At 44.2% G+C, this 21542-nt stretch overlaps 1 protein-coding gene across 1 annotated transcript; it reads left to right on the top strand.

The window, feature by feature from the left end:
* Positions 1 to 425: 425 nt before the first annotated feature.
* LOC135539008 (serine/threonine-protein kinase WNK4-like) lies at positions 426 to 20057 on the top strand. The gene is made up of 16 exons (XM_064964896.1): positions 426 to 461; positions 696 to 784; positions 1551 to 1770; positions 1933 to 2338; positions 5010 to 5209; positions 5788 to 5858; positions 6528 to 6572; positions 7033 to 7159; positions 7394 to 7510; positions 9464 to 9637; positions 12851 to 12905; positions 16093 to 16224; positions 17478 to 18373; positions 18588 to 18681; positions 18935 to 18970; positions 19148 to 20057. Exons 1-16 carry the CDS (start codon positions 426 to 428, stop codon positions 19750 to 19752), a joined length of 3303 nt encoding a protein of 1100 aa, XP_064820968.1. The 3' UTR covers positions 19753 to 20057.
* Positions 20058 to 21542: the final 1485 nt, after the last annotated feature.

Below are 21542 nucleotides of genomic sequence, written 5' to 3'. Positions count from 1 at the left end.
ATCAAAACAGAAAATTCCTTGAGAGTTGGAATATGCCAGGCCTATTGGGACAAAATCAATTATGGCCTATTGTATAGATAATAAAACAAAAATGACGGAATCTTTTAAGAGATCAGATTTTTTGTTTAGAAGTACTTTGCTACAGTGACACGTTTAATTAGCTATCCACCTCATTCCTTTCTTTTAGCATATGCATGTAGTAAGTAGCCTACACCATCATGCTTTCGGGAAATGTGTATTTTCAGATTCCGCAATGATTCTTTAGTTGTGGACACTACATCACCACACTCCCGCTCTTGCTCTTGGTCCTCATCTTTGTAAATCACCTTGATTTTGCACCTGTGTGTTTCTTTATTAAAATATTTTGGGAACTCCATGACAGTAGCTAAAGCAAGGGGTTATAGCAGCACCCAAGTCGACTACAAATGCATGCTGGGCCGGGCATGCCCCGAGCTCATGAAGTGAGCTCTACTGGAGTGGGCGCGAAGGCCGAAGCTCCAGTCTTTGGGAATCTCGCTCCAGTCAAATTGGGCACGCTCCACGCTCCACTCTGTTCCAACTCCACTCTGCTCACATACTCCGCTTCAGGGGTCCTTCTGCCTGCGTCAGTCCTCTCCTCTCCCAAATGGTGGAGTGAATGACGTCGGTGACATATCTAACCGTTCCTCTTTTCCCCTCCTTCTTTCTCCTCACAGGGAATTAAGCCGGACAGCTTCTTCAAAGTAAAAGTCCCTGAGTTGAAAGAGATCATAGAGGGATGCATCCGCATAAATACAGACCAGAGGTAGAGTAATCAGATAGGAATTCTCTTTACTCACCTTACCTCAGACATCCGCTTTCAGTCTGGCGCTGCGGGTGGTATCAAATGTTGGATAGATTCTATGTTGAAGTGTGTGTGTGTGTGTGTGTGTATTCTTAATGTGTGCGAACATTAGACAGACAGATTTGTTCCTCCTGGACAAAGGATATTATACCTGTCAGGCTAGTTTGTCTAGACCCTTTGTCGCTCTCTCTCCAACATTAATCTAAGGGCACTGACATTGGAACAAAATAAATTGTATCAGTCTCAGCCAACAACTGTGTAAATGCCCTGACGAAAACAGTTTTATGATTAAATTAGCTTTTCTAATTTTTCATTCTCTTTCAACGCATTGATCAAATGATGTTGTGAGCTAAAAATAACAGTGAGAAACAACTTCAGACATACATAATTCAAATGTTGCCACATTACTATGGCGAGGGAACTGGGTGACACACATCGACCATTGTTAATGGTGTCAGGTTTCAGGCCCCATGGGGTACCAATGAGATGATACCTGACCTGCTGTTAAATAGGGGCACATTACATTACACACCTATCAATCTCTCTCCTTTGGCTGTGTGTCAATAGTCTAAAGTGGCACAGAGTCTGACTCACCACATCCACCCACCTATAGTAAAATACTGTTGTTTTTATGTTTAGTTAATGACTATAAAAAGAACAGACTGAGAAAATACAGTAATATTCAAGTCAATGGATTATAGAACTAAGAAAATAGTGGCCTCTCCAGGTACACCATCCAAGACCTGCTGGAACACACCTTCTTCAAGGAGAACAATGGCGTCCATGTTGAGCTGGCGGAGGAGGATGACACGGTGAAGTCTGGCCTGAAGCTGTGGCTGCGTATGGATGACACCAAGAAGCTGCATGGAAAGTACAAGGACAACAACGCCATCGAGTTCCTGTTTGAACTCTACAAGGACGTACCCGAGGAGGTGGCCCAGGAGATGGTGGGTTGTTGATGGATTTCCGTACCCCTTTCACATTTTGTGGATCTCAAGTGTCAAGTTCACTGATTGCTCTCACCCTCCCCCCTCCCTCTTCCTAATCTTCTCTCTCACCACCCCCTTTCCTTCCCTCTCCCTCATCCTCTCCCCCTCCCCTCCCCCTAGGTGGTGCTGGGCTTCGTCTGTGAGGCAGACTATAAGCTGGTGGCCAAAGCCATCCGGGACCGCGCCACCGCCATCAAGAGGCAGCGGGAGAAGCAGCGCCGGATAGCCGAGGAGGCCTTGCGCCAACAACAGGAAACTGTCATTGAGGAAGAACCAGAGTCGGCCCCTGAGCCAGAACCGCCCACCCCCAAACCTCAAATAGCCCTTCCCATCAAACCGCCCAACCCCGCCCCTGTCTCGTCACCCCCTGACCAGACTCCGACCGTGTCGAGGCCGGTGATATCTGTGGCTAATGGCTCGGTGGATTCGGGGATAAACTCCAGCTTCACAGCAGAGACGGAGGAGCAAGAGGCAGACCAGCGGCTGCACTACAACATCAGACACGCCAGCTACTCCTCTGCCACATGTGAGGATACACTCACTATATCAGTGGTTCTCAAACCTCTCCTTCGGGGACCCTCGGACATGAACTAGCTCAACTGATTAATCTATTTAAGGGCTTGATGATTCGTTAACAAGTTGAATCAGGTGTGCTAGCTCTGGAGTGGCTGGGAGTCCCTGAGGAGAGGTTTGAGATCCGCTGCACTATAGTGCAATCACATGGTTATATATAGCAGAGACATTTATCCCAACCTTGTGTCGCTTCGTAGCTGAGCTCCTGAAGCTACACATTTGCCCACAGACAGCATGTCGTCGAGCCTTCTCATGTCTTGGCAACATGCAAAGTGCATTGGCCTGGCCTATAAGCATGACACAGATAGATAAGCATGGTCCACAAGTTTACTGTAAACAAGATATAGAACACAGATACCCTATTCACACAACCTTCAAGATTAGTACCTGAGGCACATACTCGCTGATATACAGTGCCTTGCGAAAGTATTCGGCCCCCTTGAACTTTGCGACCTTTTGCCACATTTCAGGCTTCAAACATAAAGATATAAAACTGTATTTTTTTGTGAAGAATCAACAACAAGTGGGACACAATCATGAAGTGGAACGACATTTATTGGATATTTCAAACTTTTTTAACAAATCAAAAACTGAAAAATTGGGCGTGCAAAATTATTCAGCCCCTTTACTTTCAGTGCAGCAAACTCTCTCCAGAAGTTCAGTGAGGATCTCTGAATGATCCAATGTTGACCTAAATGGCTAATGATGATAAATACAATCCACCTGTGTGTAATCAAGTCTCCGTATAAATGCACCTGCACTGTGATAGTCTCAGAGGTCCGTTAAAAGCGCAGAGAGCATCATGAAGAACAAGGAACACACCAGGCAGGTCCGAGATACTGTTGTGAAGAAGTTTAAAGCCGGATTTGGATACAAAAAGATTTCCCAAGCTTTAAACATCCCAAGGAGCACTGTGCAAGCGATAATATTGAAATGGAAGGAGTATCAGACCACTGCAAATCTACCAAGACCTGGCCGTCCCTCTAAACTTTCAGCTCATACAAGGAGAAGACTGATCAGAGATGCAGCCAAGAGGCCCATGATCAGTCTGGATGAACTGCAGAGATCTACAGCTGAGGTGGGAGACTCTGTCCATAGGACAACAATCAGTCGCATATTGCACAAATCTGGCCTTTATGGAAGAGTGGCAAGAAGAAAGCCATTTCTTAAAGATATCCATAAAAAAGTGTCATTTAAAGTTTGCCACAAGCCACCTGGGAGACACACCAAACATGTGGAAGAAGGTGCTCTGGTCAGATGAATCCAAAATTGAACTTTTTGGCAACAATGCAAAACGTTATGTTTGGCGTAAAAGCAACAAAGCTCATCACCCTGACCACACCATCCCCACTGTCAAACATGGTGGTGGCAGCATCATGGTTTGGGCCTGCTTTTCTTCAGCAGGGACAGGGAAGATGGTTAAAATTGATGGGAAGATGGATGGAGCCAAATACAGGACCATTCTGGAAGAAAACCTGATGGAGTCTGCAAAAGACCTGAGACTGGGACGGAGATTTGTCTTCCAACAAGACAATGATCCAAAACATAAAGCAAAATCTACAATGGAATGGTTCAAAAATAAACATATCCAGGTGTTAGAATGGCCAAGTCAAAGTCCAGACCTGAATCCAATAGAGAATCTGTGGAAGGAACTGAAAACTGCTGTTCACAAATGCTCTCCATCCAACCTCACTGAGCTCGAGCTGTTTTGCAAGGAGGAATGGGAAAAAATTTCAGTCTCTCGATGTGCAAAACTGATAGAGACATACCCCAAGCGACTTACAGCTGTAATCGCAGCAAAAGGTGGCGCTACAAAGTATTAACTTAAGGGGGCTGAATAATTTTGCACGCCCAATTTTTCAGTTTTTGATTTGTTAAAAAAGTTTGAAATATCCAATAAATGTCGTTCCACTTCATGATTGTGTCCCACTTGTTGTTGATTCTTCACAAAAAATACAGTTTTATATCTTTATGTTTGAAGCCTGAAATGTGGCAAAAGGTCGCAAAGTTCAAGGGGGCTGAATACTTTCGCAAGGCACTGTATGTGGAAGGTTTAGCCAAAACATGCTTCAAACATTCATTGCTCACATGCTCATGCCCTGGATTCCGTATTACAGTATCACAGTTGCACTGTGTGTGTATTTGTGTGCATGGGCCCACACGTTTCCTTATATCTGTACAGCTAAAGGGGTATCAGTGGAGCGTGTATTGGAAACTGTTGGCTCAACAGACTTTGCCTAGGGCACGTGCTACATAGCCCTGTGTAGATCCCATGTGTTTAAAAAAATATATCTCTTAACTAGGCTAATCTTTTGCAGTTGTGCCTCTGTCCATTTGTTGTGGTTACCCTCGAGCCCTGCTAATCGCTGTAGCCGTACCTCACCGTGCCTGTTAGTGGAGCCCAAAAAAGACCCCTCCCTCAGGCCATGTTAGGATTTTTCTTTCATTAACAAATAAAAAGAAACATTGAGTATACATTATTTCCAGACAAGACATATCCTTTACAGTATATGTTGAACACAGTCAGGGGTACATGACATAAAGAAGAGATTGATAACATGTTAACGCCTGTCTGTCTCTTACCTCCCACTTCCCTTCCTTAAACCATGATGTCTCCATGGCAGCCGACTGCGACATGGACGGCTACCTGAGCTCTTCTGGCTTCCAGGATCCCGGGGATTCCCCTCTCCAGCCTCCTATTAACTCCGCCCCTTCCTCCATCACTCCTGTTCTGTTGCCCCTGGAGATCCCTCATGTCGAGGCCCTGGCCATCAAGGCTCCTCCCCCTGACGCTCCACCAATCCCGGCTCTCCGCTTCCCCTCGGTAGGTAGCCTGTATGAAGGTCTTGAGGTTTATATTTCTATGGATGTAGAGCTCAACAGTCCAAATATTAATTATCATGACTTCTTATAACTGTTATATTTAAGCAATAAGGCCCGGGGGGTGTGGTATATGGCCAATATACCACGGCTAAGGGCTGTTTTTATGCACAACGCAACGCGGAGTGCCTGGACACCGCCCTTAGCCATAGTATATTGGCCATATATAACAAACCACCGAGGTGCTTTATTGCTATTATAAACTGGTTACCAATGTAATTGAAACAGTACAAATAAATGTTTTGTCATACCCATGATATACGGTCTGATATACCATGGCTGTCAGCCAATCAGCATTCACGGCTCGTACCAGCCAGTTTATAAAATGTGTTATATCCAGTTAGGACTCTTACACAACACCTTACCAGGAAAGTTTCTGGACCCTACTAGTTATATAGCGGGGATATGTGTTTATGATTAGAGTGATGAGTGGATAAGCCATTAATACCCAGAATAGCCATGAGTGTGTAATTTTAGCACCCTACCTCAACAGGCTATTCTGACCCTCTGTCCCTCCCCCAGAGTATCGCTGTATCCAACACTATCATGCCCCAGTCAGGAAACGCCAGTGGTTTCTCTTCTCCTGTCGACAGGTAACCCAAACACATGTAGAACCCCTCTTCCATGATGAGGGTATAAAGAAAGGGTATAAAGAAAGGCACCACACACATTATGGCCAGTATCTAAATATAATGTGATGTGTGTATGGCAGTGTTGCATTCAAGACAACAAAGGCCCAACAAAGGAACAAACATCTCAAATGTTCTATAGAAGTATACAACCACTATACAAGCACTTTGCTGCTTTTATCTAGTTAAATAAAGGTTAAATTAAATAAATAAATACAACTAAAATGGACTACTTCTCTGTCTAATGGGTGGATATCCGTGCAGTTAACACACAATTCCGGTAGTATCCATTAAAACAGGACAGGAGTGTGTGAACTTGAAGGCGATCTTTTATAGAGCCTGTGTGTGGTTCTCTATCCCCATGGGAAATAGCCAGCGAGTCTGACGTGGCAAACAACACTTTGATGAATGATGCCATGTGAATGTCTGTTTAAAGCGCTCCATTGGAGTGTGCTTCCCTTTCTCCTGTGTGACTCACCTAACACACACACACACACACACACACACACACACACACACACACACACACACACACACACACACACACACACACACACACACACACACTCTCTCTCTCCCCCATCCTCCCCCTGCCCTCGTCCCCCAATCACTCCATTTCCTGTGTGCAATTAGAACGAGAGTGGAGCAAGAGGCATCAGAGCACTTCCTTCCCTTCAGGTGCCTTTCTGACTGTAATCCATAATGGTCTCGGGGTAGAAGGCCAATGGTCTTAATAGGCTTTTCCTTCTGGGAGCTGGGTGGGATGGAAATAACCTTTTAATAGGAGTTAGAAGACTCTCAGGGGTTTGTTTGGTCATACACTGTAGCCTCATTAATAATAACCAGTTCATTATTAGTTGTGTAGTATAAATAAGATTAGAAGTAGACATTAGTAGTAGTAGTAGTAGTAGTAGTAGTAGTAGTAGTAGTAGTAGTAGTAGTAGTAGTAGTTGTTGTTGTTGTACTTTCAGTAGTAGTAGTTGTATTGGTACTGCAAGTGCTAGTAGTTAACATTTTTGTAGTGGTGGTAGTAGTGGAGGTGTTCTTATAGCAATAGTTAGTATTATCAATAACAAAAGGACACAGTGTTACATTTCCTGGTCAGTTGTCATAACCCACTTCCTGATTATCCCCACAGCTATGCCTCTGATGTGACGTCAGGCTTGAGTGATGGCAATGAAGGCCTATCAGAAAAGAGTGCCAACAAACGTACCGGTACCAAGCTCTTCAGGAGGAGAGCCCGCTCACGCTTACGAATCACTGGGGTATGGACTGTCTGTCTGTCTATTTCTCTGTCTATTTCCCTGTCTCTCTGTCTGTCTGTCTGTCTGTCTGTCTGTCTGTCTGTCTGTCTGTCTGTCTGTCTGTCTGTCTGTCAGTTAGCAGTTGTAATGAATTAATCACATACAAAGAGGATTGCAATCCAAGTCATCCTTGGTCTTGTCAAGTGGCTACGTGTTCTGAGTGGATAAACACTTGTTCTTCTCCTGTCCTTCCAGTTGTCTGACAAAGTGGACCGGGTCGTGGAGTGTCAGCTCCAGACTCACAACAGTAAGATGGTGACCTTTAAGTTTGATCTGGACGGAGACAACCCGGAGGACATTGCTGCTGTCATGGTGAGTGCGCTGTGTGTGTGTGCGTGCATGCGTGTATCTTCAACTCAACCAATTCTTATCCACTGAGCTACTGTAATCTCATCCAGTGTTATAAAACATTGGCCGATTTTCAAGCAGAACCATAACTTCCCAGAGAACACAGAAGAACACTGTGCTGGCTCCTTGAGAATATAACATCTAATTATCCAATCAATGAAAGTGTTTACTGTGTAAGAAAGTGAAACTGACCATGGATTCCAGCAAGATCTCTCACAGATTTGTAAAGAATGTTTTTTGGCCTTGGCCCTGGGAACGCATGGTTAACGGTTTTGATTGAATATGCCCCAGTTATGGGGGAACATTTCCCTAGTTCTTAAAACTTCATAGCAGTTGCTCACATCATGTAGTTGATGGGTTTAAAACAAGCTGAAAAAGACTGCAGAGAACAATTTTGCATTGGTGCAATGCAAAAAGTGAAATCTAAACAAGCCGAAATATCTTATATTGAGTGATAATTCATACCAAGGGAAATTATCTAACATCATTGGCAGATTGCATATTTTAACCTATAAAAGGCAAGTAATTTATCTTATTTGAAGATATTTTCCAAAATATTTTACCTTAATATGAAATAATATAACATATCTTGAAAAATGTCTTGAAACGAGATAAATGACTTGTAATTATACCTTTTTTTGATTCCATAAGCAAAATTAACTGCCCAAATAATGGAAACACTTCAAATGAGGGAAAAAAAGTATACTAAAATTAGGTGCTTCCACACAGGTGTGGGTCTTGAGTTAATTAAGCAATTAACATCCCATCATGCTTAAGGTCATATACAAAAATGCTGGGCAGGCCATTATTTTGGCTAGCATGGCTATGCCCCATAGGATGACAATTCCCCCATCCACAGGGCACGAGTGGTCACTAAAGGGTTTGATCAGCATGAAAACACTGTAAACCATATGCCATGGCTGTCTCATTCACCAGATCTCATGTCACGACTTACGCAGAGGTCGGGTCCTTTCCTTGTTCGGTGCTTTCCTTGTTCGGTCCTTTCCTTGTTCGGTGCTCGGCGGTCGGCGTTGCCGGGTCTTCTAGCCATCATCGATCCACTTTTCATTTTGCATGTGTTTTGTCTTGTTTTTCCTCACACCTGGTTTCAATTACCTCAATTACTTGTTGTATATTTAACCCTCTGTTCCCCCCCAAGTCTTTGTGTGGGATTGTGTATTGTAAGTGCATGTGCACGTTTTCTCAGGTGCACGTTTTCTCTCGTGCGCGACGGATTTTGTACCCATTTGTTTGTTTTTCTGGCTTCCGGTGGTTTTACGAATAAAACTTCTCCGTTGATTACTCAGTTTTGCTCTCCTGCGCCTGAATTCCCTGCCACCAGTTACGCACTCCCTTACACCTCAACCCAATTGAACACTTATGGGAGATTCTGGAGCGGTGTCCGAGTGTGTTTTCCACTACCATCAACAAAACACCAAATTATTAAATTTCTTATGGCAGAATGGTGGCGCCACACCCTATTAAGACACTTTATGTTGATGTTCCACTTTATTTTGGCAGTTACCTGTACAATGCACTTGGAATTTCAAGACCTGTGAAACTAGTTTCAAAACTAGTGTGTATGAAAGCTATCGACTCACTGCTCCAATAGCCATCTGCCGAAGTTGTTGCCCTGACACATGGCTATAGACTCATATAGCGGCTAGGAGTCTACAGCCATGTTTCAGGGCTAGCTAAGTGGGTGTCTGTTATGAAATCCTGTCAACAACAAGCGAAGATGATTGTTGACTCACATTCAAAATCTTCCTCTCTTTCTTCCCTAACTTTGTCCATGTGTGTCCGTGTTTGTCTCAATCGTCAAATCTGTCAAATCTAACTGTTCCCTCACTCATATCTGTTTTATTGATTGAATAATTCATTTACTGATTGATTGACTGATTGATTTAACTCCCTCAGGTCCACAATGAGTTCATCCTTCCCTCCGAGCAGGAGGGCTTCATCTACCGCATGCGTGACATCATCAAGCGTGCAGAGGCCCTGATGAGGAGGGGCGAGCCCCTGAGTCTGGGGGACGCTGCCCACCAGCTCTACCCCTACCTCAGCGAAGTGGGCACCCTGTCCGCCTCGCAGGTCAGTGCCATAGAAATATACATTATTGGTCAGTGCCACGATGCCAGATTTTTTTATTTTTTTATTTCACCTTTATTTAACCAAGTAGGTTCTCATTTACAACTGCGACCTGGCCAAGATAAAGTAAAGCAGTGCGACACAAACAACAACACAGAGTTATACATGGAATAAACAAACGTACAGTCAATAACACAATAGAAAAAGTCTATATACAGTGTGTGCAAATGGCGTGAGGAGATAAGGCAATAAATAGTCCATAGTAGTGAAGTAATTACAATTTTAGCAAATTAATACTGGAGTGATAGATGTGCATATGATGATGTGCAAGTAGAAATACTGTTAATATGCTGCCCATTGTTGGCATGCTTACAAAACCAATAGTTACAAAATAGTTACATAACCAACCATCTATACTGAACAAAACCATAAATGCAACATGAATGCAACAATTTCTAAGATTTTACTGAGTTTGGGTTCATATAAGGAAATCAGTCACTAGAAATAAATTCATTAGGACTTAATCTATTGATTTCACATGACTGGGCAGGGGTGAGTCTGGGAGGGCATAGGGCCACCCACGTGGGAGCCAGTCCCAGCAAATCAGAATGACTTTTTCCCAACAAAAGGGCTTTGTTACAGACAGGAATAGTCCTCAGCACCACCCCTTCCCCTCCTCAGATGATCCCGCAGGTGAAGAAGCCAGATGTGGCAGTCCTGAGCTGGTGTGCTTACTTGTGGTCTGGTTGTGAGGCCGGTTGGATGTACAGCCAAATTCACTAAAACAACATTGAAGGCGGCTTATGGTAGAGAAATGAACATGAAATTATCTGGCAACAGCTCTGTTGGACATTCCTGCAGTCAGCATGCCAACTGCACGCTCCCTCAAAACTTGAGACATCTGTGGCATTGTGTTGTGTGACCAAACTGCACATTTTCGAGTGGCCTTTTAATGTCCCCAGCACAAGGCGCACCTGTGTAATGATCATGTTGTTTAATCAGCTTCTTGATATGCCACACCTGTCAGGTGGATGGATTATCTTGGCAAAGGAGAAATGCTCACTAACAGTGAAATTAACAAATTTGTGCACAACATTTTAGAGAAAAAGCTTTTTGTGCATATGAAACATTTCTGGGATCTTTTATTTCAGCTCATGAAACATGGGACCAACACTTTACATGTTGCATTTATATTTTTGTTCAGTGTATATACAGTGTGGAGAACAAGTATTTTATACACTGCCGATTTTGCAGGTTTTCCTACTTACAAAGCATGTAGAGGTCTGTATTTTTTATCATAGGTACACTTCAACTGTGAGAGACGGAATCTAAAACAAAAATCCATAAAATCCCATTGTATGATTTTTAAGTAATTAATTAGCATTTTATTGCATGACATAAGTAATTTGATCACCTACCAACCAGTAAGAATTCCGGCTCTCACAGTTTTTCTTTAAGAATCCCTCCTGTTCTCCACTCATTACCTGTATTAACTGCACCTGTTTGAACTCGTTATCTGTATAAAAGACACCTGTCTACACACTCAATCAGACTCCAACCTCTCCACAATGGCCAAGACTAGAGAGCTGTGTAGAGACATCAGGGATAAAATTGAATACCTGCACAAGGCTGGGATGGGCTACAGGACAATAGGCAAGCAGCTTGGTGAGAAGGCAACTACTGTTGGTGCAATTATTAGAAAATGGAAGAAGGTCAAGATGACGGTCAATCACCCTCGGTCTGGGGCTCCATGCAAGATCTCACCTTGTGGCATCAATGATCATGAGGAAGATGAGGGATCAGCCCAGAACTACACGGCAGGACCTGGTCAATGACCTGAAGAGAGCTGGGACCACAGTCTCAAAGAAAACCATTAGTAACACACTACGCCGCCATGGATTAAAATCCTGCAGCGCACGCAAGGTCCCCCTGCTCAAGCCAGCGCATGTCCAGGCCTGTCTAAAGTTTGCCAATGACCATCTGGATGATCCAGAGGAGGAATGGGAGAATGTCATGTGGTCTGATGAGACAAAAAGAGCTTTTTGGTCTAAAATCCACTCGCCATGTTTGGAGGAAGAAAAAGGATGAGTACAACCCCAAGAACACCATCCCAACCGTGAAGCATGGAGGTGGAAACATCATTCTTTGGGGATGCTTTTCTGCAAAGGGGACAGGACGACTGCACCGTAGAGGGGAGGATGGATGGGGCCATGTATCGCAAGATCTTGGCCAACAACCTCCTTCCCTCAGTAAGAGCATTGAAGATGGGTCGTGGCTGGGTCTTCCAGCATGACAATGACCCAAAACACACAGCCAGGGCAACTAAGGAGTGGCTCCGTAAGAAGCATCTCAAGGTCCTGGAGTGGCCTAGCCAGTCTCCAGACCTGAACCCAATCGAAAATCTTTGGATGGAGCTGAAAGTCCGTATTGCCCAGCGACAGCCCCGAAACCTAAAGGATCTGGAGAAGGTCTGTATGGAGGAGTGGGCCAAAATCCCTGCTGCAGTGTGTGCAAACCTGGTCAACAACTACAGGAAACGTATGATCTCTGTAATTGCAAACAACGGTTTCTGTACCAAATATTAAGTTCTGCTTTTCTGATGTATCAAATACTTATGTCATGCAATAAAATGCAAATGAATTACTTAAAAATCATACAATGTGATTTTCTGGATTTTGTTTTAGATTCCGTCTCTCACAGTTGAAGTGTACCTATGATAAAAATTACAGACCTTTACATGCTTTGTAAGTAGGAAACACTGCCGATTTTGCAGGTTATCAAATACTTGTTCTCCCCACTGTAAGTGGTGCACACCTCCAGTCCTTGAAGGCCACAGTCCTGATTTTCATCTTGAATTTAACAATGGGATTGATTTCTATCTGGGAAAGGAGGTATTTGCACTCTCCAGCCAGTCAGTAACATCAATCAACTGCCTGGTGAAAAATCTAATCAGCACGACTGGAGAACTCAAAGACCAGAGATATGCACCCCTGAGACAGATGGTTGGTTTTGTCTGTTGTTGTTTTGTAAGTTGTGCACTTGTTGGTCCCACTTACAATGAACAACAACTTTAAGGCCCTGGGTTATTTGCCCCTGATCTTTAGAACAACTTAACAACAAAAGCAAGTGCATGGCAATCCTCTGCAGCAAGACAGCATATGACATGGAGTGATTTTAACAGTTGATTGGTTGACTTGCTTTGTGATTGTATTTCAGCCGAACTTACATGAGCATGGACTGGAACGCACACATTCCTCTTCATCTTTGCCCGGTAAGGAGGATTCCCTGTGTGCGTGTGCAATATATATATATATATATATATATATATAAAGATGTATGTTTCTATAGTGCCTATAGAAAGTTCTGCACCCACTTGAACTTCTTTCACATTTTGTTGCGTTACAAGGTGGGATTGAAATAGATTTAATTGTATGTTTTTGTCATTGATCTACACAAAATACTCTAATGTCAAAGCAAAAAGAAAATTCTACACATTTTTACAAATTCGTAAAAGTTTAATAACTAAAATGTAGTCGTTGCATAAGTATTTACCCCCTTAGTTTAGACTACCCCTTCCTCTGTCCCCCATACATACAACATCTGTAAGGTCCCTCAGTCAGGTATTGAATTTCAACCACAGATTTCAACTACAAAGACCAGGGAGCTTTTCGAACGCCTCATAAAGAAGGGCAGTGATTGGTAGATGGGTAACAATAACAAATCAGACATTGCTGATTTTACAGCGACGACTCCAGTTCAATGGCTGTGTTGGGAGAAAACTGAAGATGGATCAACAACATTGTAATGACTCTAAAATAAGGACCTAAATGACAGAGTGAAAAGAAGAATACAAATATACAGAATACAAATATTCCAAAACATGCAGATGTATGCAGCATGCCACAAAAGTAATACTGCAAAGAAACCACAACACAGGGCTACAATTTTTTGTATCATCGTATGGGTATGCTTGACATCGGCAAAGACTGGGGAGTTTTTCAGGATGAATAAAATGGGATGGAGCTAAGCACAGGAAAACCTGCTGTACAGGACAATAACCGACAATACAAAAAACTCTGCACTGGAGTTGCTTACAAAGAAGACAGTGAATGTTCCTGAGTGGCCAAGTTACAGTTGAGACTTAAATCTGCTTGAAGATCTATGGCAAAACTTGAACATTGCTGTCTAGTCATGATCCCCAACACCCTTGACAGAGCTTGAAGAATTTTGAAAATAATAATTGCCAAATATTTCACAATACATGTGTGCAACGCTCATATGAGACTTACCCATGAAGACTCACAGCTGTAATCATTGCCAAAGGTGTTTCTAACATGTAGCAACACTCAGGGGAGTGAGTACTAGTGGGGCCAAAATGTATTTAGTCAGCCACCAATTGTGCAAGTTCTCCCACTTAAAAATATGAGAGAGACCTGTAATTTTCATCATAGGTACACTTCAACTATGACAGACAAAATGAGAGAAAAAAATCCAGAAAATCACATTGTAGGATCTTTAATGAATTTATTTGCAAATTATGGTGGAAAATAAGTATTTGGTCAATAACAAAAGTTTATCTCAATACTTTGTTATATACCCTTTGTTGGCAATGACAGAGGTCAAACGTTTTCTGTAAGTCTTCACAAGGTTTTCACACACTGTTGCTGGTATTTTGGCCCATTCCTCCATGCAGATCTCCTCTAGAGCAGTGATGTTTTGGGGCTGTTGCTGGGCAACACGGACTTTCAACTCCCTCCAAAGATTTTCTATAGGGTTGAGATCTGGAGACTGGCTAGGCCACTCCAGGACCTTGAAATGCTTCTTACGAAGCCACTCCTTCATTGCCCGGGCGGTGTGTTTGGGATCATTGTCATGCTGAAAGACCCAGCCACGTTTCATCTTCAATGCCCTTGCTGATGGAAGGAGGTTTTCACTCAAAATCTCACGATACATGGCCCCATTCATTCTTTCCTTTACACGGATCAGTCATCCTGGTCCCTTTGCAGAAAAACAGCCCTAAAGCATGATGTTTCCACCCCCATGCTTCACAGTAGGTATGGTGTTTTTTGGATGCAACTCAGCATGCTTTGTCCTCCAAACACGACGAGTTGAGTTTTTACCAAAATGTTATATTTTGGTTTCATCTGACCATATGACATTCTCCCAATCATCTTCTGGATCATCCAAATGCTCTCTAGCAAACTTCAGACGGGCCTGGACATGTACTGGCTTAAGCAGGGGGACACGTCTGGCACTGCAGGATTTGAGTCCCTGGCGGCGTAGTGTGTTACTGATGGTAGGCTTTGTTACTTTGGTCCCAGCTCTCTGCAGGTCATTCACTAGGTCCCCATGTGTGGTTCTGGGATTTTTGCTCACCGTTCTTGTGATCATTTTGACCTCACGGGGTGAGATCTTGCGTGGGGAGCCCCAGATCGAGTGAGATTATCAGTGGTCTTGTATGTCTTCCATTTCCTAATAATTGCTTCCACAGTTGATTTCTTCAAACCAAGCTGCTTACCTATTGCAGATTCAGTCTTCCCAGCCTGGTGCAGGTCTACTATTTTGTTTCTGGTGTCCTTTGACAGCTCTTTGGTCTTGGCCATAGTGGAGTTTGGAGTGTGACTGTTTGAGGTTGTGGACAGGTGTCTTTTATACTGATAACAAGTTCAAACAGGTGCCATTAATACAGGTAACGAGTGGAGAACAAAGGAGCCTCTTAAAGAAGAAATTACAGGTCTGTGAGAGCCAGAAATCTTGCTTGTTTGTAGGTGACCAAATACTTATTTTCCACCATAATTTGCAATTAAATTCATTAAAAATCCTACAATGTGATTTTCTGGATTTTTTTCTTCTAATTTTGTCTGTCATAGTTGAAGTGTACCTATGATGAAAATTACAGGCCTCTCACATCTTTTTAAGTGGGAGAACTTGCACAATTGGTGGCTGACTAAATACTTTTTGCCCCACTGTATATGAGTGTTTTATATTTCATTAATCTTTGACAAATGTTAGAATTTTTCTTCCACTTTGACATTACAGAGTATTTTGTGTAGATCGTTGACAACAAATGACAATAAAATTCATTTTAATCCCACTTTGTTACACAATAGAATGTGAAGAAATCCAAGGGGATGTAGACTTTCTATAGGCACTGTATGTCTGTAACTATAATGTTTTTGCACATTGTACTTTAGGGGCCATAATGGAAATAATTATCTGATTTCATTGCACTATCCCTGTCACGTTTGTAAATGTAGGTACTGTGTGTATATGTACTTTTTTAACCCAGTAATAAAATCAATCAATCAACTGAGTTGAATTGGTAACCTAAGCAGCACAGTGACGTCCATCACATATAGATTTGTCATCAGTCCCCACAAACACGTCGATACGGTATGATCAATGTCACTTTGGTGTATCTGCGCATGTTTAAGGGTTTATTTGTCTCTCTGGGCCAGACTTTGCTGAGGGCAGCGTTGCTCAGCTCCGAGGCTCGTCTCCTGTGGCGCCTGTTGGAGACTTCTACATCGACCCAAAGGCAGTCCCTTCTGTTCGTCCCCTCCGCTCTCAGTCCTTCCAGACCACGTCAAGTACGTACCACACTCCAACCCCAGAAATACTGTCTGGCTGCTCACCATCAACCACAGAAACAAAAATCTTTCATTTATAGCTGGAATCCTTCATAGGTGAAACTGCCACGTCCGTTTGGGATGTTACAATAACAAAAATAGTTACTGCAAACAACAAACACGTTTTTTTCCCCCCTCGGACATCAGACTTTGAATGCTTATTACAGTAGTAGTCTGAGCAGTGGTGTTGATATACTTTGATATTGCCAAAGTATATATATGTTTACCAATCGGTCATTGAGATAGGCAGAATAAGAAGGAAAGAAGATTTCCATGAGAAACAATAGGCCGTCTGGCAATTGGAGTCAAAACATGTGATACTCTATATGGGCATAAGGTTATTCGAAGAACTGGTATCCCCACTCAGACACACCCACTCACCTCTAGTGTTCAGGTTTACTGTAGAGCAGAGTGCTATCAGCCAGCACTGTGCGTCACTTCGTCCTCTCAGGCACCTCAAAGTCTTGAGTTCGCCCCACAGCAGGGTCCCCTGGGTATTTACCTCAACCACCCAGAGGGGGGGACAGTTCAGGCCTGAATGCCCTCTCTTATTATCTCCTTCTCTCTCTCTCTCTCTCCTCCCCCCCTCCAGTTGCTCTCTCAGAATGTTTACTGACCGATACAGTGGGGATTTTCCCTCTCTGTCTCAGCTCTACTTAGAGTTGCCATTCAGTCTCTTTTAACAGGTGTGAGGTTTATATGCAGCTGCAATGTGAAAGACGAGTTAAGTGAGTTACATAATCCATCCATCTTTGACACATTTTAGCTTTTGTTTATTTTTGTTTTCTGTAATTACTTTTGACACTGGGCGAGTCAAATTTCCTTTTGACTGCCATGATTTCATGGGAACCTGTGCTTAACTGAGCTGAAGTTGTGCTGCAGAATTATATCTCTGTCCATTGGTAAGACTGAAAAAGGAAGGAAGTATCTACATTTGTGAGAGGAAAAGCGAATGTAACCAATACTGTGTCACTGTATCTGTATCTGAGTGAAAATAGGTCTTTCCTCATGTGGTCCAGTTTGATTTATGTTGTAAATAACTGATTGGTTACTTTAGATGTGGTGCTAGGCAGAAGGGAATGCTGTCTACGTAACATAAACGCTTTAGAACGGGTCTTCATTCTGTTTGTGGATGGAACCCATTCAACCAGCCATAAGTCAGATTGTTGCCCTACTTATGAGTCTAACCCCAATATTCCTTATGTGTCTTCCAGGTTCTTCCCAGACCTTCCACCCGCCTGCTTCCCATTACCCACAGTATTCCCACCCCGAGGCCGTACCCCCCGTGATGCCCCTCAATCAGCTGCCTCCCCTGCCCCAGCAGTACCCCAAGCACCCCTATGTCCACAACACCCACTTCCCCTTCCCTTACCCTGTCACCCAGAACTCCTCAATGCCCGCCAGCGCCCCCAACACCCCCGAGACCCTCCACCGGGTCCTAAGCAACTCCAACCTCTCCTCCTCTTCCCCATCCCCTTCCTCCTCCCCGGCCAAGCCGGCCACCCCAGGGCAGCAGCAGAGGGGTGAAATGTTACCTCTGAGCGGTGAGGTAGTGGGCAGTACCCCCCAGCCTACCCCTCCAGCTCAACAGCAGCAGAACCCAGGCATGTGGCCCCCAAACAGCCACAACCAGCCCCTCTTTTCCCTGGCCAACGTGTTGTCCCTGGCAATGAGCGTGGCCCAGTCCTTCATGCCCCCCACTTCCATGCCCAGCGGTCTGAACCCAGCCCAGTCTGGCTCCTACCACCCCTCCATGTTTTGCCCTCCCCAGCTGATGCCAGGGGAGAGCCCCTACCAACCCCAGGGCAAAATAACAGCAGGCCAGTATCTGGACATGTACCAGCAGTATGCAGACACCCAGGCTCTGCACCAACAGAGCCTGTTGAAAACCAACGTAGCCCCAGGGTCACCCCAGCCTGGCGGGCTAGTGGATGGGACTGCTTTCAGGCAAGCTGGCTCCAGCCTCTCTCCTCCAGGATCCAGGGCGAGTCCCCAGATGTATTGCCAGCTGGGGCCCAGGGTGGGGTTCCAGGAGCAGACAGACAGCTCAGCCTCCACCTCTATCACCAGCTCCCCCTCCTCCTCAGCTCCAGACAGCCCACAGAGCACCGTGAGTCACTTAATAAATATGTGCTCATATACATGAAGAAGTGTATACTGTAGGATATGAATTTGCTTCAACCTGTGTTGCTTTACCTTTAAAACCTCAAACCTGTTCCTCTACAGTGTTGTATAGATTAGACACGCCTGTAACATGTTTTGGCATAGTGTATTATTACAGCACTGAGCTGGTAAAGCTGAAAAAATGTTATTTTACCCTGCAGGTGTCTTCACCCAGGCTAAGAACCTCTTCCACCCTGGTGGTGTCAGAGTCGGGAGCAAACGCTGCCAAAAACAGACTGTCACCTATCTCCGAGGGTAAGCTCTCTCTCCATGCCATACACCTTTTCATTGTGTATGCATTTGGCATGATGAGCTAATAATAGTCAATCACATCAATTCATTTTTAATTCATGTACATTTTTAAAGCACTGTCTGTTTCCAAGGTAGCCGATATGTCAGGAAAAACCACATTGTATTTTTGCACCTGCTGTGTCCATGGCAACGATACGATACTGTGAATCACTAATTTATCAATTCACTTTTTACTGTGTACTTGTATGACCCCAAGGTACTCTCTCAAGCAACATGACTCAATCATTGTACAGTTAAGTCTGCCCCCAAGTGCCCAACCTGTAGTATGAACTTTGATGAGAAATACTTTGTTGTGTAGATGAGTAGGCTGGCCTAATGTCAATGACTTTCTAGACACCATTATAATACGTAATGTGAAATAACTCTCACTCTCCCCCGCTCTCTTCTTCTCTCTCTCTCCCTCCAATAGAGAAAAAGCCTACAGTTACCGTCGGCCGTTTCCAAGTCACACCCAGCAGAGAGATCCCTGCAGCCTCCGCTAGCCCAGCCCAGGATCCTCCCCAAACCCACCCACAACACCAAACCCCGCCCACTGTCACCGTTAGCATCAGCCCTTCCTCCCGGGAAAGTGAATCTGATACCAGCACCGAGGAGCAGGGGGGCGAATCAGAAAGCAGCATTAGCACTGTAACCGTGTCCCTCCCCCAGCGATCCCCCGGCAGGCCCCTGTGTAACCTAGACATCACCCACTCCTTGCCTGGAGGCCCTAAGCAGACAGAGCAGGAGGACCAGCAGGAGAGTGAGGAGGAGCCCGACAAGGAGCCCGACAAGGAGCCCGACAAGGAGCAAAAGGAGGGAGAGGAGGATGAGGAGGAGGAGCTGAGGAGAAGGGGGGGCCGGAGGCTGAGCCTGAGCCTGTGGGAGGGTACAGCGGGGAGCCCCCAGTTTAGCGGGAGCAACCTAAACCAGCCCTGGATGAGCTACACACGCAGCGCCTCGTATGTCAGCAGTGACGAGACAGAGAGCGAGAACGAGGATATGTGCGAGGAGCTACAGGAACTCAGGGACAGGTGAGTGGAGGAGAGGAGGCGCACCATTTCTATTTTTGAAGTTAAGTCTCTGAGGTTGTGAACAAACACACAGTCGAAGTACAAAACGTTAGTCCACCAATCAAGGTCACCGGTTCCTCCCCAGTCCTCCAAAACAAAACAAACGAGTTATGGCCACACTGTTGATAGGAAGTAGAGGTGTGTCTTCATCACTCTAGTTGAATTAAAAAGACTTCAAAGAACTGTTGACATCAACATGTGTAATAAGGTCATAAGCATTGTCATTCAGTGGAGGCTGGTGGAAGGAGATATAGGGGGATGGGCTCATTGTAATGGTTGAAATGGAATCAATGGAACGGAGTCAAACATGCGGTTTCCATATGTTTGATACCGTCCCATTTATTCCATTCCAGTTATTACAATGAGCCTGTCCTCCTATAGCTCCTCCCACCAGCCTCCACTGTCATCATTAGAGCATGACATAAAGTTTTGAACATTCTTCGAACTTGGTTTGCCAACACCAAATGGTCATTAAACCAAAATGATCTTCCAAATTTACGACCTGACTGTCAAAACACAAACACCAATTCAAGCTAACTTAATAAAACTCTTCTTACCCCTGACCTTGACCATCTTCTCCTTTCTCAACTCTTTCCTTGTCCCTTGTATTCTCTCCTCCTTGTCCTCTATTCATGTTCTGTGCCCTTTCTCTCTCTTTCTTCTTCTACTCCCTTCCCCCTCTCTGTCCTTCCTCCCTCCCCCTCTCTGTATGCTGGGAGTGATTGGTGCATGCTGGGAATTGTTTGAGTGAAGGAGTGCGTGTGTTGTGGAGAGTTAGATATTCACAACTTTCTTTCGGTTTGCTATTTCTTGGTGGCATTTATTTGGTTTTCTTCTGTGCATGATTAAGGTTATTATTTTTGTTGTGGTAGAATTAAGTATTTTGTTTTTCGTATCGAAATTACCCTGATTTTGGCGGGGATGGCAGCCCGATTGGGGATGCCGTCCCTGTCACTTCGGCACGGCTTTAGGTGTGTTACTGAAGCTGCTGTCATGGTAGAGGAATTTCTGGTCGCCGTAGGAGAGAAGGTAGGCTATGAGAATATTGCTTATGCATCCCGGGCGAATAAAGCTGTGGTGGTATTTCTTAAAGAAGAGTGTCTGGTTGATTTTATGGTTGAGCATGGCATACTTCTTAAAGGTGAGTGTCTGGTTGATCGTATGGTTGAGCATGGCGTACTTCTTAAAGGAGAGTGTCTGGTTGATCGTATGGTTGAGCATGGCGTACTTCTTAAAGGAGAGTGTCTGGTTGATCGTATGGTTGAGCATGGCGTACTTCTTAAAGGAGAGTGTCTGGTTGATCGTATGGTTGAGCATGGCGTAAAAGAAGAGTGTCTGGTTGATCGTATGGTTGAGCATGGCGTACTTCTTAAAGGAGAGTGTCTGGTTGATCGTATGGTTGAGCATGGCGTACTTCTTAAAGAGAGTGTCTGGTTGATCGTATGGTTGAGCATGGCGTACTTCTTAAAGGAGAGTGTCTGGTTGATCGTATGGTTGAGCATGGCGTACTTCTTAAAGGAGACTGTCTGGTTGATCGTATGGTTGAGCATGGCGTACTTCTTAAAGGAGAGTGTCTTTGATCGTATGGTTGAAAGGAGAGTGTCTGGTTGATCGTATGGTTGAGCATGGCGTACTTCTTAAAGGAGAGTGTCTGGTTGATCGTATGGTTGAGCATGGCGTACTTCTTAAAGGAATGTTTATTCAAGTTACGTAGCTTTTTTTCCCCGTCAACAAGGGTAACGATTTCAAATGTAC

This window comes from Oncorhynchus masou, unplaced genomic scaffold (assembly GCF_036934945.1).
Source record: "Oncorhynchus masou masou isolate Uvic2021 unplaced genomic scaffold, UVic_Omas_1.1 unplaced_scaffold_70___fragment_2___debris, whole genome shotgun sequence".
Taxonomy (NCBI): domain Eukaryota; kingdom Metazoa; phylum Chordata; class Actinopteri; order Salmoniformes; family Salmonidae; genus Oncorhynchus; species Oncorhynchus masou.
The sequence above is the reverse complement of the archived record's forward strand: the minus strand, read 5'-3'. Positions and strand labels throughout refer to the sequence as shown.

Bases quoted from the DNA above. Each gene is read 5' to 3' on its own strand.
- LOC135539008 (XM_064964896.1), top strand. From the start codon at position 426: ATGCATGCTGGGCCGGGCATGCCCCGAGCTCATGAA. The intron at 7,511-9,463 runs GTGAGTGCGCTG...TAACTCCCTCAG, and splicing joins AGGACATTGCTGCTGTCATG to GTCCACAATGAGTTCATCCT. The intron at 9,638-12,850 runs GTCAGTGCCATA...ATTGTATTTCAG, and splicing joins GCACCCTGTCCGCCTCGCAG to CCGAACTTACATGAGCATGG.